The sequence below is a fragment of the Megascapheus bottae genome, chromosome 30, assembly GCF_031878675.1.
Source record: "Megascapheus bottae isolate mThoBot1 chromosome 30, mThoBot2.hap1, whole genome shotgun sequence".
NCBI classification, from domain to species: domain Eukaryota; kingdom Metazoa; phylum Chordata; class Mammalia; order Rodentia; family Geomyidae; genus Megascapheus; species Megascapheus bottae.
In genome coordinates, this window is record NC_143538.1 from 7,600,543 (window position 1) to 7,618,727 (window position 18,185).

The following is an 18,185-nucleotide window of genomic DNA, read 5'->3' on the forward strand; positions in this document are numbered from 1 at the left end:
TTCTAGCTACTGGGATGCTGAGATCTGAGGATCACAGTTCAAAGCCAGCTTGGGCAGGAAAGCCCTTTAGATTCTTATCTTGTATTAACCACCAGAAAACAGCATGTCAAGCTGTGGCTCCATTTCTGATCACAACACACCACCACTACCACCACCACCACCAACTCCTGGCTACAACCCCTTCCCCACTGGTTCTGGGTATGAACACTAGCTTTGAGCAAAGGAGTCAATGTCCAGGCCCTGAGTCAAAGCCCAGGACAAAAAAAAAAAACCCCAGACATCTGAAGTTTGTACTTATATTTTAATACGTTACACTTAAGATAATATGTTGGTAGTATATATTAATAAACCAAGTTGTTTTTGATCTTTATTTCTTTCCTTTTATTTGTGCCAGTACTGAGACTTGAACTCAGGGCCTCATACTTCCCTGGGCTTTTTCACTTAATGCTGGTACTATCTCACTTGAGCTATTGTTCTACTTTTGGCTTTTATGGTTAATTGTAAATAAGAGTCTCAAGGACTATTCTGCTCAGGTTAACATCCAATTATGATCTGCAGATCTCAGCCTCCTGAGTAGCTAGGGTTCAGGCCTGAGTCACTAGCCTGGCTTTCTGAGTTGGTCTTAGTTGAAGTAGGATTGAATGAAAGTGCAAATATACCAAAGGAAGTAAATTGGTTAATTACTATACAGCCTTGCATGAGTTTTTAATTCCTAAGGGCTCCCAAATAGCCCATGAAGTGCTTTTAGTTATTTAGGTCATTACCAAGTCACTTAAGGAGTAAAAGTAATCATGTATGAAAGAGAAATTAAAGACAAAGCAAACATGAAAGAAAAAAATGGAGGAAGATAAAATTAGGAAGGGCAAGAAGTAAGAAGTGGAAAGGAGCCATCCATGTATATTCTTATGTGGGTTTTCTATTTTAACATTTCACAATGGGGGAAAGTATGCAAGTAAAGCAGAATCATGCTAATAATTTAGGCAATTGTGATTTTTATTAGATGTAAAAATAAAGCACCAATATGCATTTCCTTTTTGTCATATGGCAAATGCACACTGTACCTGTGTCTGATTGTCTGTGCAAAGTTATAACTAAAAACCTAAAATAGCCCAGAATCACAGAGACTGTCCAAGGGTGAGAACACAAGCTGTGAGGACTCTACTTGAAGTGAGGTCAAAGCCAAACAAAAAATGTACAGATGGATCTCCAATAAAGAAACTTCATTGGGGAATAAAGATTGCAATCTGGGGCACAGACATGTCATTGTGGCCTCTGATGCATCTGGGGATAAAAAATGAGAAGTCTATGCAAGACACTATAAAACAAAATTCCTTGGATACTTGTGTTACTTGCAGGAGCTGGACAGCAAAGATGGCTGAATGGAGGTAGTTCCCATATAAAGAAAGTAGTAAGGTCAGGATTCGCAGCATTATGAGTTGCTGAGTAAAACTAGGAGAGCTGATTCTTTGGTTTAGCTTTAGATGTCAGTTCCTGAAACCAAGAACTAAGAATCTCATCTGTTTTCTCATGGACACTTGGCTTCATTTTAATATTATTGAGCGCCCCTTCCCCATCCCCTTCCCCCCCCCCCTTTTTTTTGCCAGTCCTGGGCTTAAGTTCAAGGCCTGAGCACCGTCCTTGGACTTTCTCAAGGCTAGAGGTCTACCACTTGAGCCTCTGCACCACTGCCAGCTTTTTTCTATGTATGTGGTACCGAGGAGTCGAACCTGGGTCTTCATGCATGCTAGGCAAGCACTTTAACCACTAGGCCAAACTCCCGGCCCCTCCCCCCCTCTTTTAAAGCTGGACACTAGTAGCTCATAGCTGTAATTCTAGCTACTTGGGGGGTTGAGATCTGAAGAATGAGATTTGAAGCCAACTTGGGCAGAAAAGTCTGTGAGACTCTTTAATTAGCCAGCAAAGAACAGCCAAGGGCAGAAGCTGTCATTCAAGTGGCAGAGCACCAGCCTTAAGTAAAAAAAAAAAAACAAAAAACAAAAAACAAGCAAGAGCACAGGACCCTGAATTCAAGTTCTAGTACTGATACCACAAAAAAGTGACTCCGTTTTGTCTAATTCACGGAACAAACCTATCACTAGGTCCCATGAAAAATGTGGGGAGGGGTCACTATCCAGGAACTCTTGTGGACACCCTACTGACTTTACACCACTAACTACCTAAAAAGGAGTGGAAAGGAGACTTCTCTGGCTAGAATGAGGTTAGAGTTAGACCCTGGGCTGGAACATCACTCGAGCACTTTTTGTGTCAGGAGGTGTTTGAACTCAGGGTTTGGTGTTGTCCTTGAGCTTTTTCAGTCAAGTTTAGCATTCTGCCACTTTGAGCCACAGCACTACTTCTCATTTTCTGGTGGCTAACTGGAGTAAAAGTCTCATGGACTTTCCTGCCTGGGCTGGCTTTGAACCAGAGATGCTCAGATCTCAGCCTTCGGAACAGCTAGGGTTTCAGGTGCGAGGCACTTGACTGAAGCGTACAGACAAGGCCAGCCAGCCTCCTGTCTGACAACATCCACTTTAGCTGGGTCCCTCAAACCCACTCGTGCGCAGAAAGAACGGTGGTGCGTGGTGGTCAGAAAGGGAAAACGCTCAGGAGAGAGGATTCGTGCCTCCCTTCTCCCCTGAGGCACGGGCAAGGGAGGAGGGAAGAGGGGGAGAGTGGACGCATGCTGACACATAAACGTGATGGGCTCTCACAGCCTAAGAAAAGCCAGATTTTTTCAGATCGGAATCCCTGAACCGGGCTGGATGTGTGTATTTATTTTAAACAGGTTGATCTATCATTGCCTGGGAGCGGGGGGTGGGGTCTCATTTCTAAAACTTTCTTTTTGGTAACAAAACACACACAAAAAACGACAAAACTCTTTCACTCTTCTGTAATATGTCCCCAAAAAAATTAAAAACAAAAACCAAGCGGGTTTCTCCACAGGCCTGCGGAGGGTAAAGCCTGGCCGGGGCACCCTCCGCCTGGGCTCATCCCAGGCCTGGGCCCGCGCCCCCGACGACCCACGGGGCGAGGGGAGACCACCTTCCCCGCGTCTCACCACCTGGTCCCCATCGACGGCACCCGGGCGTCAGGAATACCGGCGTCCCCGCTCCTCCTCCGACTCCACGTTCCCTCCCAGCGACTTCGAAAACAAGGCCCGCCGCCCGGGCTGGGGGAAGACGCGCGAGTCGCCCGCGCCGCCCGCGGTGCCCCCCTTGACCCCTGCGAGCTTCCGTAGCGCCCCGGCGCGGACCGCCGTGAGCCTCGCAGGCCCCCGTAGACGCGCCGGCTCAAGGCCGCGTTTTCAAAAATGGCTGCCGGGCTCCGCCATCCTCGGTAGCCTCGCGGAGGGCCGGCGTTCCACATTCCCCTTCCCCGACCCCCTCCCCACCCCCGCCACCCCCCGTCGAAGCCGGGACCCACGAGCGGCTGACGAGGAGGGCGGCGCCGCGCGTTCGGTCTCCCGAGGCGGGGCGCACCGAGCTCCTTCCGGGGATGGGCCCGGCGCTGCCCGGCTCCTCCCCGCTCGGGCGGGCGCTCGGCCGAGTCTCCGCCCGTCAGGCCGCCCGACGGGGCGGGCCGCAGACCGGGCCCGGGCGGCGGCGCCGGGAGCTCTGAAGCGTTCGCAGGGCACCCGCGCGGCCGCCGGCCCCGCGGCTGGGGAGGCTCCGGGCGGGAAGGCGGCGGCGGCGGCGGCGCCATGTTCTCCCTCAAGCCGCCCCGGCCCACCTTCAGGTCCTACCTGTTGCCGCCAGCCCAGGTAAGCTGGCGATCGGGGCCGCCTCGCGGGGCGCCGGGGGCCGGCCGGCCACGTCCCTGCCTGCCCCGTGACGGGAGCGGTCGGGGCGGCGGGCCGCGCGCGGGGTCCCCCGGGCCGGGGCAGGCGCGGGGTCCCCCGGGCCGGGGCAGACGCGGGGTCCGCGCCCGGCCCCTCCCCGGCCCGTGACCGGCCGTCAGGTTCCCCAGGGCCCTCGGGAGCAGATCGCCCTTGAAACTTGGTTTTATTATTATACGGGTGATGTACCCGAGGGCTTGGGTCAGGAATACATCATTTATCTACTTATTTATCTACTTATTTATCTACTTCAGTTGTTTATTTATTTATCGTGGACCTCGTCACCCCATTCACTTGCCGTCTCCCACATGAGCAGAAATTTAAAAAAAAAAAAAGCTTGGTTAACACGGACAAGATGGCCCAGGCTGTGAGTGTCCGCTGTCGCCCGTGTCATCCTCTTCAAAAGCTTTTGCCGTCACGTCTTCATGGCAGAGGAGTTTGGATTTTTTCCTTCACTTTCACCTCCTCTGTTTCAGACCGATGACCAGATTAGCTCGCAACCGAAGATTAAGAAACTGGAGCCGGTCCTTTTGCCAGGTAACCCCCGGCCGCCCCCCCCACCTCCTCCCAGAAGAATTTGTAAGATAGTTTGGTAAATATGTATTTGGTGGGAGAGCCTATGGCTTAACTTGCTTTTATTTCAAACTTTTCTCCAGCTTTTTTTTTTTTTTTTTTTAAATAATGACTCGAGGAGAAAAATAGTTGGTGAGAGAGAAACTTCTCCTTGGAAGTTTAAAAGCAAACTTAGAAAACTGTCAAGATTATCACAACTTTTTTTTTTCCCCCCCTTAAATCTTCATTGTCTCTCCAGATTTGTCTTTTTGGAAAGGAAGCATTTAATCGGTTGGATAATTTAATTGCTTGAGTAAGAAAAGTACTTTTTGTCTTAAGTGTCTGTCTGCAACTTAATGTTGTCATGGTGAATAGTCAAATCACAATTTTAATACGTTTGGATGGTCTGGAAATCAATTTTTATTAATCAGCCAAGCTTAGTGAATTTTGAATGACTTAGTTGACAATTGATTTGCTAAGCTGTCAGATGTATTTGCAAGCTTGCGGGTTGGACTGGGGTTTCTCTGTACAGGCCCTTTGTGCTGGATAGTTCTTTGCTATGGGTGACTGACAGTCTTCGGTGGCCTAGACCTACTAGATGTCTCTAGTACTCTCAGCCTCTGGTACCTAGTTGCCTAACTGAAATGTTTCCAGGCGTGCTACATGTGTGTGTATGTGTGTGTGTGTGTGTGTGTGTGTGTGTGTTGTACACATATACAAGCATCTCCAGGAGGACACAATCTTCACATTGAGAATTGCTGTTTAGAAGAAGATGACCTTTTGAAGACCTTAGAAATAAAGGGGTGAAAGGTTGTTGGTACTCAAGAGTTTAGTTTTGAGCATTCAGAAAACAAAACCCTTAATGACTGATATTTTTGAGTTATGTAACTCTTGTAAAATTATTAGGGAATGTCAGCTGTTTAATGTGTTTCTTGGGGGGAAGTAGCCAGATACTCAGGAAAGCCCATTTGAAACCTGAAAAGTTATCTGATACCAAATTGTATGACTACTATCAACACTGAAAAATGTCAACATTGTTACTTAAAAAACCAAGTTAGGTGAAATAATGAGAGGTTTGTAGGTAGCAACAGAACACCCCTGGGACTTTGAGAAACCTTAAGTTTTAAGTGGAGAAAAACAGATTGAAAACCATCAACTTCTGCTTCCGTGTGGTAAATACCAACTCACAATTCTTTTTAAAACTTTATTACAGGATTAACTCATAAGTATTTTCCATCCATTTTCTCAGTGCCTTTCACCCAGTGTTAATTAATCCTGGGTACTTTTCCTTGGGAATGAGCAACAGAATTACTAAGTAACTCTTGCGCCCTGTGTGTTAGAATTAGTCACTGGCATTTAGAAGCAGTGGGAAATAGTACTCATCTTGAGTGAATGAGTGAGTACCTGTGAGCTGTTGAACTTTGTTTCCTTTACTGTGAGTGAACAGGCCTGACTTAGGATCTAATTTCCTTTTCCTAGTGCTAGTCTTTTTTTCCTTTTTTTTTTTTTTTTTTGGTGCCAGCCCTGGGCATGAACTCAGGGCTTGAGCCCTGTCCTTGGGCTTTCTTCAAGGCTAGCGTTCTGCTACTTGAGCCATAGCACTACTTCCGGCTTTTCTATACATGTGGTACTGAGGAATCTAACTTGGGTCTTAGTAAGTACATGCTAGCCAAGCACGCTACCACTAGGCCAAACTCCCAGTCCTAAATTAACTTTTTTACAAAGAATATATTTTTATGTTTATACACCCCAGTGACTCTAAGAATTGATGACATATTAAAGTTAACAGAATTGATATGAAGACACAAGGCCTGAAAAAAAATCTGTGGATGATTATCACTTTTATTCGGTCTACTCTTGTATTTGGAGAGCATTTCTGGTATATTCCCACCAAATCATATAAACATGAAGTGTCCAGGAGGCAGATTTATGGTTCCCTTCGTTAGTCCTCAGGGTCTCTAAATTAACTTTTAAATTTAAGATATGCTTATAGAAAAGTATTACTACCAGTAAGCTTAAATAATTTTCTCATTGAAGGGTTGTTTTCCTTCCTCTTTTTAGGGAGGGGTGGAGGGAGCTTTTTTGCTTAAGGCTAGCACCTGAGGTACAGTTCTACTTCTGTTCTTTTTCAAAGCCTGGACTGGCTTCAAATCACCATGCTCAGATCTCATTCAGCCTCCTGAGTAGGTAGGATTGTAGGCATGAGCCACTAGTGCCCCACCGGGTTTTCTGCTCTTTAAAATTACTCAAAGCTTACTCTTTACTGAGAAGTCAGTTTTCTGGTTAAGGTTTTCAACCTAGTTCCTGATTGTCAGCCATCAATTTTTTCTTTGGCATTCTCTCTCCTCCTGTCTTCCTCTCTCCCTCGCCTCCTCCCCCCCTCCCTTTTTCGTTCTTTTGAGGTGAGGTCTTGGTACATAGCCCAGGCTGGCCTTGAACTCTCAACCCTGCTCAGTCTGTGAGTGTTGAGATCACAGGCAAATACCTCATACTCCACTAAACAGTATCTTCCTTCAGTTACTGGTTAAGGATCTTCATGCCCTGTGTTAATTTTTCTTGCATCGAATCTCCAGTCACATCTGTACATGCACATGTGGTAATTCTGTCCATCATACTGATACTGACTTATCCAAGCCTGAATTATGGTCTGCCTGACTCTTCTGTTCTTACCGACCTATTCTCTTCCCTTCCCACAAGCTTCTTAGCTGTGCTCTGTCTGCCACCCCCGGCCCCACCATTGTGTTGTACTCTTTCTTTACTTTACCTCCCGTGTCACTTCCATTCCTATCTCCAGAACCTACCCTTACAATCTGGCAGACTGTGGTAGAAAGCATCAGAATGACTGGTGATCCAGCCACCTACACTAGTGTGGCTAGAGATGGAGCCCAGAGGGACATCTTGATTGGTAGAGGACATGTACCTAATAAAAGTCTGTGGATTTGATCCCCTGCATTGCAAAAATAAACTCATAGTCCTAGGCTAAGAGGGATTGAATAATGCAGTTCTGACCTTCTTCAGAAATCTTGGAAACTTGGCCAAGTCACCTGTGGCTTTACCCAGGCCACAGAACAAGAAGTAATTGTTCCAAGATATAGTGTTGCATGCTATGCTCTGGCAAAATGCCTCCAGTTCAAGGATATCCTACTCTAGATGCCCTAAGTTTGAACTTTTGATTCAATAAGCAGATGAAAATTAGAGCACAAAAATCAATTGTTTATTTATGTATAGTCACCATGTGTTCTGATGGGACTAAACAAGGTTAAATTTTAAATAATGATCTTCCTCATCTAGTAAGTAAGACAAATGGGAGAAAACAGCGATAATTTAATGTAAATTGTGGTTTATATTAGTCATTTTCAACTCTCCTGGCTCATGAAATTGAGGGAGATAAAGATTGTACCAAATTCAGCTTTGTGATCCTGAGCCTAGTGCCATGCCTGGATATAAGTATGGAGGTACTTATTGAGTGTCTGGACCCAAGATCACCTATCTACACTGTGGTCTTAGCCATGAGCCCACACAGCCAGACCAGCTCTGGGATTCAGACTGACTTCATGCTAAAGATCTCCGAGGAATCATATTTGAGCCTGTAATTGAAATAAGGTACCCTGCAAAACAAGTTGTCCTTTCTGTGGGCTTTTTCTTCATCATCTCATTATTGCATGAATACAAGTTCTTTTAAACTTTATATGTGCATGCATACACACATGGACACATGTGTACATGTATGTGTGCGTATATTTAAATGTATTTGTGAAAACCTCTCCAACATTTTTAGAAAATAGAATTACAGAGTGTGTTTATATATGTGCATGTTTATGTCCCACTGTGTCCATTCAGAGCTGTTTTCAGCCCTAGACGGTTTTCAGGTCTATTCTGATACTGCTGGACCAGTGGACTGCTATGGTGAGCCCCCGAGCACCTCCTGTTGCCAGGCATGCGTAGATGGAGAATATGTCGCCCTGGGGTGAGCTCCACCCTGTGTATGGATAAGGTAGAAAACATTGTGGCCTGAATCAGTGGCCCCAAATTCTAGTCAGACATGGCTTCAGATCTAGGTGTGTGAGGGGAAGGGAAGGACTTACGTTTTTGTTTACTTGTACAGACAAGATTTCATGATATGGCCCTGCTTATTCTCATGCTCCTGGGCTCAAGTGATCCTCTCACCTCAGTCGCCTAAGGGCCAGGACTGTATTGGTACATGCCACTGTACTTGGCTGGTGGATATTTCTTCTACCTCTTGGTAGAAATGAAAATATTAGGAAAGATGCAGCTTTCTTTTATAAAGCTGAGTTTACTTGATTTAAAGGATGGTTCTTTGTTCTGAGATTATGTCCTATCATCATTTGCTAAATGATGGTGGTAGCAACTGTGGTTTTAAACAAGTTTGTAAGTTGGCATAATATAAACGTTAAAAGCCTGTATCTGGCCTCTAAATTATTTTTGTGTATGGTTCAGACCACCTGCACCCAGCAGGTGTGGTGGGCGGGGTGATAAGATAACCCTCCTGCCTACAAGCATGGGCGTAGCTGTGCTGCTGGATATTCTCAGGTTATTACTAAGGAAAGCAACCTTGTTCTGGGCAAGGCTGTCAGCAGCCATAGTTCCAGAAAAACCTGTCCCAGAGTAAAACAATCCCCCGAGGGAGTAAATGCATGGTGTTCAGCTCTGTGAGTTTTATTGTCCGTGAGGTCCAGCAAACACAAAGCCACAGAATTCTGCTTTTTGCTATTACTAGTTCCAGGCAAGTTTGACATTCAGACTAAGATCCTTAACTAATGTAGCTTACAGAGACCTTTATAACAGCTGTCTCATACAAGGTACCAATTTACCTTCATGTAATGGGAGAGCAGGCTATGGTTTGCAAAGGTTAAGTAACCCACCTGGTGTCACACAACTAGCAAGGGCAGAGCCTGACTTGGGTGCCCAGCTCCAGCTCCCAGGCTGGACCTTTTTTCAGTCCCCAGTTTTGGGGACTGAACTTAGGGACTGAGCACTGTCCTTGGGCTTTCCTCAAGGCTACACAGCTCTGCCACCTGAGCCACAGCACCTCTTGCGGCTTTTCTATGTATGTGGTACCAAGGAATTGAACCTGGGTCTTCATGCATGCTAGGCAAATACTACCACTAGGTCCCACTCCCAGCCCCCAGGCTAGACCTTTTGACAGTAGGGCACAGACTTATGCTTCGGAGGGGAGGATTGGATGGCACCCTAGAACAAATTTTCCAATGAGGTAAAAAGAGCCCTGGCCTTACCTCTGTCCTTTCCACAGCAGTGACAGATTTTGACCCAGCTTGAGGAACTTGCAGTTTCAGCTGTCAGCAGCAAATGGAATGCTTTGAGAGGCAGAGGACTTCCTCATGCTAAAGCAAGAATGCCAGCTGCTTTGTGAGGATGTAGATTCCAGGGAATGGGGTTTGGTGGCCTTTACTGACTTCTAGCCCTGTGGCATGATCTTTTTACTGGCCCATGAGGTGGGAGGGAGAAGAGTTTTGGGATGCTGTGACTAATGTGGATGAATTGCTTTGTTGTCCAGTGCTTCCTCAGTGCTGCCCAGCCAAAGGGTAGAAAGGTGTGGATTCTGCCTTAGACAATTTCAATCCATAAACGAGAGCAAAGGTTTTGAGGTTCCTGAGGAAGTCACCTAAGTCAGATAGAGGGGGCCTCACGGGGCATCTATGAAGTCTTCTTAGAGAAGGTGTGCTGTCTGAGTTGGAGGGCCTGTGCAGTCCAGCCCCTGCCCTAGAGCCCTGCATCCAGCCAGGCTGTTGTTCTTCTTCTTCCCCTCTGCTATGCCAGCCGCACTTTCCTATGGAGATCAAATGTGAGATGGGTAATGAATGCCCTGATTGTCAAGTCTTTTGTCATCAGATCAGAGGCAAATACAACTGCAGACCATCTGGAGAATGAAAACAGCTCTTGTTGAGCTGACGCTTGGTTTACTTTTTACATAGTCACTGTTGGGATCGTTGGTGCACCGTTCTGCCCAGCTATAAGTCCTTCTGGGTGGGTTGCGAAGCCCTGACAACAACAAAATGAAAACCCCAGCTGCCTTTTGTATGTACTGCCCTTCTGAAGATGTGCACAAATGATTGTAGACTGATTCTGATTTTATTTCATAGATAACACTGTCTGGCCACACGGCTGATAACATAACCCTTGGGGCTTTGAACAATATTTTCAACCATAATATCTTTTAAAACAGACAAACAAACATAAACCATGTGCCAAAACTTCATTAGTAAGCCAGGAACTGCTGTTTTACAAAACTAGAGTGATTTTCAGTTTTTTGAGTTTACACAAACTTTTTTTTTTTTTCTGCCAGTCCTGGGGCTTGAACTCAGGGCCTGAGCACTGTCCTTGGGCTTTCTGACACTTGAGCCAGTACCATGTCTGGCTTTTTCTATGTGTACATGGTACTGAGGAGTTGAACCTGGGTTTTCATGTATGCTAGACAAGCACTCTACCACTAGGCCAAACTCCCAGCCCGTGATTTTCAGTTTTGAGCTCTATAAATCGTTATAGTCAGTACTTTGTATAAACCAGGACTAATACTTTGTCTTTGTTTTAATAAAAAGCAATTTGAATTTATTCTCATGCATATAAATATCTAAAAGAAGGGTTTTAATTTGTGTGTGTGTGTGTGTGTGTGTGTGTGTGTCCCCGGGTGTTCATGTCCCTGTGTCCCAGCTGGAGCTTGAACTCAGGGTTTGATTGCTAATTGGAGATAAGAGTCTCAGAGACTTTACTGCCCAAGCTGGCTTTGAATTGAAGTCATCAGATCTTAGTCTCCTGAGTAGCTAGGATTACAGATATGAGTCACCAGCAACTGGCTTCTTTAATCTTTAGTTTTACAAGGAGGTTACATCTACATGTCATTTTATGAGTACAGTACATTGATCATTGTCACCCTATCCATTGTTCTCCCCTATCTTTCTCAACTCCATCCATACCCTCAAGTTACGTGGTTTCATGTTCACCTATGTACATTGAATATAAAGACTATATAAGTAGAGCTGTGGCTCATGAAGTAGTAGAGCACTAGCCTTGAGTAAAATAGCCCAGGGATAATGGTTCAAGCACCATGACAAATTAAAAAAAAAAATATATATATATGTATATAAAGACTGTACTTGCCCACCCTTCTTCTCTATTTGTTTGCCTTCCACTCAACAAACAAACAAACAAACAAACAACCCATGTTCCAGCCTCCTAGCATTCATTGTGTTAAACTGTTAGTTGCTGAGAAGAGTTATACCATCGCAGTCCACCCTGAACCACTGGTATCTTAACTTTAGGTTCATAGTTGACCTGTAGACCTGAAGAAAGTTTAGAGCTACCTTTCCTTGGGCCACTGCTGCAGAACCTCAGGCTCCAATTTATTCCTCTCTGAGCTCTTCATCGTCCTCTGTGTAACTTTACACTTGTGCTTGGAAACTCTTCCCCGAGTCTCTGTAAACAAATCTTTCTTAAGCTGGATAAAACCCCAAGTTGTTTAACTACTATAATTTGCCAGCACTGCCTTGCTGTCTTGGTGTCTTACTGTTCCCCAGTATTGGTATTTGCTTCCTCAGGCTGTCTCCTACACTTGATTGTTAGAATTTTTGTCACTGTTGTCATTCATCTCTGATGTCTTCACCTTCTCCATTTAGGATTGCAGCCTAGTGTCCCATCCAGGCTTGTGCTGTCACCTTCGTGTTGTCCTCATTGTGAAGAGCACTTGCTGCCTGGGCTTAGTTGTGTTGTGTCTAACCTGCAGCAGACCCTGTCAGTACCAGTGACAATAGCCGGCATTTTGTTTACCTGGTTTTGACTTCCTGTAATAATTTTTAGGCCACTTAAACTCCTGAAGGTATCTAAAACTAGGGCGACCACCTTGCCCCAGTTTGCCCTCCACAACCCCGACTTCCATTCTTTTCAGTCAGTCCCACATGCAGGGAACCCCTTCTGTCCCTGGCAAACTAGAACGGTTGGCCACTCTGTTTAAAGCCATGGGTTCAGTTCACTTTTGGCTAAGGTTAATTAGCCACCATGCCTATTGAGACTTTGTCCTAAGCCTTTTTCCAAACTAAAATTTAGGCCCACAGAAGGCAGGTATTTGGTCTGACAGTGGTGAGCAGGGATGAATGATGTGGGAATATGAGCCAGTGCAACCCATTCCTGAGCCCAGGCCCTCCACCAGGAGAGGCTCAGGAGTTCAGTGTCCATGCTGAAGGCGTTATGAGTTTGCTCCGCAAGGTCACTGGTTTGCTGTGAGCAAGAACATCTCAGTGCTCTTTATCCTGCCTCTCCAGGAAGAGGCGCTTGGTGTCTTTATTTTTTTCTTCCCTGTCCAAAGCTAGTTTGCTTGTCTATTGTTTTGTAGTGGTTGGCAATAGCTTGTGACAATTCTTATCCTCTGTTTTCTTCTTTTTCTGTAGTGAAGAGCAGATAACTGTTGTGTGAGGAAATAGTACTTTGTGCTAGGAACAGCAGCTCACGGGTGAAAATACTCTTTTCACTGACCTCTGATGGACACATTTATGGAGAAGGGTTTCCTGTCCTCGTTCCAGTTCTCAAGAGATTATTGCAGCATGCAAGATGCATCGTACTTGTAAATTACTACATTGAGTTGAATCCCTTTGTACAACTGCTTAAAGAAAATAAGAAAGATTCATTAAAAAAAAAAAAGATTTCTACAGTACTGTGGATGGAGATCCCCTCTCCTAAGTATATAGACACATCTTTTGAGCCTGGCTTACCATAGTTTTAAGAGTTACAAAGTAACTATCTCTAACCAAGGAGTTAGAAAACTTTGTGAAAGTGCCAGTGGTAGGTTTTGTGGGTCAAGAGGCCTATGAAAAGGGATGACTTAAAAATATTCTGGAGTCTAATTGAATTTTCAACCCTGAAAATAAGGTTTTGTGATGACTAAGATTTAGATAAATGAGTTATTCTTTTCAAGACATAACTTTTCTCCCTTTTCTCTTATATTTATTTCTCTAATGTTTCACTTTAACTCAATTTTTTGTAAAGTTTTATGACTTACTAACTTATAATTTGAACACAGATGCATACTTGATTTGGCTTTCTGGAATATATTCTGGTTTTCCTCTCTTATAAACAGAGAATTGTTCAGCACAAAGCACCTAGAGCATTTTAAGCAGTGACAGTTCCCTCTTTCTGTCACTATTACCACTTTAAAGGTCACAGAGTGACAGTTGACATTTTATGGCAGAGTTGCAACTTACACAGTGATGTTGAGTTTTTTGTTTGTTTGTTTTTAGGAGAAATTGTTGTGAACGAAGTCAATTTTGTAAGAAAATGCATTGCAACAGACACGAGTCAGTACGATCTGTGGGGAAAGCTGATATGCAGCAATTTCAAAATCTCCTTTATCACAGATGACCCAATGCCATTACAGGTGTGTTATTTGTACCCTGTTTACTTGAGGCAAAGCTTTTACTCCAAGCAGTGCATTTTGTTATATAAGTCACGGGTACGGAAAAATTATAAAATATATCAGTCAGTTATAATGTTGGTAGTGTATTCGATTAAAACACACAATGGAATCTTGAAACTTCTTGAGAATTAGGGTTAGTGATATGCTGCTAGGCATGGTGGCTCACGCCTATAATCCTAGCTGTTCAGGAGACTGAGATCTGAGGATCACTGGTTCAAAGCCAGCCCAGCACTAAAGTCCATGAGACTCTTATCTCCACTTAACCACTGGAAAACTGGAAGTGGTGCTGTGGCTCAAGGGGTACAGCAGTAACTTTGAGCTGAAGAGCTCAGGGACAACACCCAGGCCCAGAGTTCAAGCCCCATGACCCTCCCCCCCAAAAAAAATAGTGATAGTGATGTGCTCTTTTTAATCCTTTGTGGTCATTGGTTATATTATATTCTTTTACTTTTTCTTTTTTGCCTATATCAAGTTATCAAGTTTGAACTTAGGAACTCATGTCTACTCGGCTTGCCTTCTCAGCTGACACTGTACCACTTGAGCCATTCCTCCAGCATAGCTGGAGGTTACGTTGGAGCTGAAGTCTCACAGACTTTCCTGCCCAGGCTGGCTTCAAACCACAATCTATCAGATCTCCCATTGAGCATGAGCCACTGGTACCGAACTGTTCATATGTTTGTTTTCAATAAGGCAATAAAAGCAATTATTTTCTTTTTCACTAAAAGTAAAGAGAAAGTTTTAATTAGGAAATTATTTTACAAATGTTGAATATTTTTCTCATTTCATAGATTCTTTAAAAAAAAAACTAATCCTTTCCCCAGGAGCTTAAATTTTAGTTTCTAGAATTTAACAGTAAAAATAAAGAAAAATAAATATTGATAACATTTTTCTCTAATAACCCTGTTGCTATCTTAAATATTTACTGGAAAGTGATTGTTCTACCTCATTTTGGTTAAATTAGAAATTCTAGACCTTTTTTCTCAGCTATTTTGTTTTTATTTGGAAAATGTAAAGCATTTTTGCTGCCTAGATTGTATTTATAATAGTAGTTATTCTCTAATGAAATTCTTGTGTACTTCATACTTTTTGACTTGTCTTTGTGTAAATATATTTAATGTAATAATTCACTACAATTTTTGTATACTTTTTTTTATACGCACACACACATCCTTTTTTTTTTTTTCCTATTTTGTGGCCACTTTACACTAAATTAGACTTGTAAATGTTTGCCTATGACCTGATTGATCATATTACATGAAGTGTAATATGGAGTGATTGGTCATATTTCATTTCTTGTTTATTATAGTGGTGTTATATGCATTTAACTTAGAATGTAAGTGGCAAGGAGAAAGAAGAGAACATGAGCACAGCATGCATTTCTTTCTCTCTACCACTGCTTTATTACTGACGTATGTCCTAAGATATTATGTCCTTTCAGTGGTTCTTACTATAACAGCTTTTTGTATAATAGTCACAATTTCTTATCACATCTAAAAGTAAAGCTAACATTCCTACTGTGAGGCTCTTGAGCAAATAATTAATGTGGACATATTTTTTTTTTAATTTCAGAAATTCCATTATAGAAACCTTCTTCTTGGAGAACATGATGTTCCCTTAACGTGTATTGAGCAAATTGTAACAGGTATGTAGTATTCTGCATGTATAGCCTCTCCTCTGTAAGTTCAGACTTGGCAGTGTGGGTGGGGTCCTGTACCAGTTTTCCCAGCTAAAAAGAGGAAAGAAATCCCTTGAGCCTAGAAGTTGAGACTCGTTCTCACACAGGGACAGAAAAAAAAGCAATGCATCTAAAAGTTGATTTCATTCTGGAAGTATTTCTTGACAAGTTTTACTTCTCAAATATTGGAGTTGGAAATTTATTTCTGTAGGTTACTTTTACCCAGACCGAGTCTCCATCTTTATTTATTTGTAGCTCAGGAACTTTAAGGAGAGACAAGTCAAGAAATTACATTTTTTTAAAGTAGGAATGTAAAATATATAGAGAGTTTTTCAGTTTGTAGCTTTTGTGTTCTTTTAAATTACAATGTAATCATTAAGATTTAGAAAATGATGGTTTTATGCAAAGAATCTTCTAAAATACCTTTAAGAGCAAAGTTTAAACCCTCCCTAAAGTTCTAGAAGTTCCCAAGAGGGAATTATAGATATAGCACTTTTGTGAAGGACGACTTTATCATGACTTTCCCTGATAATGTAAGTGTAATAACCAGTAACAAGAAAACATTTTCACACTTCTTATTTTGTCTTTCTCTTTCAGTGAATGACCACAAGAGGAAGCAGAAAGTCCTAGGCCCCAACCAGAAACTGAAGTTTAACCCAACAGAGTTAATTATTTATTGTAAAGATTTCAGAATTGTCAGATTTCGCTTTGATGAATCAGGTCCTGAAAGTGCCAAAAAGGTAATACTTTTATCGAATTTTGGGTTCTTTATTAAACATACCAATTTCACTTCTACATGAAAATTTCATTTCTCAATTGGGTGGATTCTTTTTAGGGGGAAATTATTTAGTATCTCGTTAAGAAAGTCAAAAAGTCAAAGCCAAAAACTATTTCTTCATATAAGTTTATGACTACATTAAAGCATTTACATAAACATTTTATAAGCTCCTAAAATACTAGAAACATTCTTTTGGCAGTACTGGTTCTAACTCAGGACCTCTGAGTATTGGTTTGAACTAAGCAGGAGCTCTACCACCTGAGGCATGCCCCCATCCCCCTGTTTTTTTGTGCCTCATAAGCAGGGCATGGAAAACAAATGTGCCATTGGTGGTACAAAGACTTCTTTAGTCCTGAGAGAAAGCCGATTGCTAGTGCATTAACATACTTTTGCTCTGTTCCCCATACACAAGAGCTGCCTTTCTTCTGGGAATTGCATTGCTCTTTTCTGCATTTGCCACAGAAGACTGGAACAGAGGACATTGAATCTCTCAGCTATACTGCTGTGACAAGTGACATCATGCAAAGAGGAGATTTTTTGCCCTTGAATTTAACTCTTTATCAGTAGGCATGAAACATTTCCTAGAAGGCAAAGGAGTGACTTTGACTCAACCCTGAGTTTGATGGACATATCTATCACCAATCATAGTTATGGTGGGAAGCATTACATAGGAGGATCATAGTCCAGGATGGCCTGGGAAAATGTGAGGCTCTGTCTCAAAAATAATCAGTGTATAAAAAGGGCTGGAAGCTTGGTACTGCCTCCAACTGAAAAAGCTGTGGGGAATTTCAAGGAAAGGGGTGGCACAAGCTACAAAAAGTTAATGCAATTGACCTTTCTTTCAAAAAGTTTAACCTCTTTTTCACTGTATTTTTCAAATGACACTATTTGAATAAATGGTCAAAATTCTAATTGTTTGAGTTAGTTCTGAAGCCATCCAGAACTTTTGCTGTGTGTTGTGTTTTCATCTCTCAGTTTCTCAGATTTTTAGGAACTCTAATTTGATATCCACCTAGCAATGAGTTAAGTTCCATCAGCTAGAAATAAGAGGATATTGAAGTTTTGTGCCTAGAGAATGTGTGTCTAGTTGAGAGGATAAGGCAGGAACAAGTGAACATAATAGTACAGAGCAGCGGTACAGAAGATGTCCACACAAATGATTAGTGTTAAATGAATAGAACCTAATACAGGCTTTGGAAACGCAGAACGGCTCTTGTTTGTTGTCCACTGGTAAATGATGAAGGCTTCATTGAACTGTTCAGAGAAATAAGCTCACGTGCCTGCCAAAAATCCTTTCCCCCGTGTCCTAAAATACAAAAAGCATACTAGCTCAGAAAGAAATATTCTTTATCTTTTGTACAGTCATAGGGAAAAATGCAGGAGAATGCAGAGGCAGTAGGAATGTAACTAGAGAATTTGTTTCTGTGACTTGCATGTTTTTAAACAGAGGGCTAAGTCATGTGTGCCTACCAAAGCTTTCTGACTTTGTGAGTTAAAGACAAAAAACAAAGCTGCTGGAATATGCTTTTATTACAAGTGAAGGTTTTCATGTAAAATTAGGAGCTGGGTTGGGTGTATGGCATATGTCATACCCTGGCTATTGAAGAAACAGAGAGGCAGGAAGATCTCAAGTGCAAGGCTAGCTTAGGCAACACAATATCCTATCTCAGAAAAACCAAAACACCAGACCATTGGTGGCGCACCCCTGTAATCTTTGCAACTCATGAGTCTGAGATCACAGTTTGAAAATAGCTGGGGCAGAAAAATCCTTGAGACCTTTATCTGCAGTTGCCTAGCAAAATTCTGAAAGTGTAGGTATGCCTCAGGTGATAGAGCTCCATCCTTGAGCAGAAAAATCAGTTGAGAACATGAGGCCCTGAGCTCAAACCCAAGTACTGCCCCC

At 42.9% G+C, this 18,185-nt stretch overlaps 1 protein-coding gene across 1 annotated transcript; it reads left to right on the forward strand.

Annotated features, from left to right (window-relative positions):
- Positions 1-934: 934 nt before the first annotated feature.
- Mtmr10 (myotubularin related protein 10) lies at positions 935-17,293 on the forward strand. The gene is made up of 7 exons (XM_090321443.1): positions 935-944; positions 2,944-3,336; positions 3,441-3,760; positions 4,312-4,372; positions 13,654-13,790; positions 15,399-15,471; positions 16,102-17,293. The coding sequence occupies exons 1-7, from the start codon at positions 935-937 to the stop codon at positions 16,302-16,304; spliced, it is 1,197 nt and encodes a 398-aa protein (XP_090177569.1). The 3' UTR covers positions 16,305-17,293.
- Positions 17,294-18,185: the final 892 nt, after the last annotated feature.

Excerpts from the sequence above, each read along its gene's own strand:
- Mtmr10 (XM_090321443.1), top strand. Across the intron at positions 13,791-15,398 it reads ATGACCCAATGCCATTACAG|AAATTCCATTATAGAAACCT; the intron begins GTGTGTTATTTG and ends TTTTAATTTCAG. Across the intron at positions 15,472-16,101 it reads TATTGAGCAAATTGTAACAG|TGAATGACCACAAGAGGAAG; the intron begins GTATGTAGTATT and ends TTTCTCTTTCAG.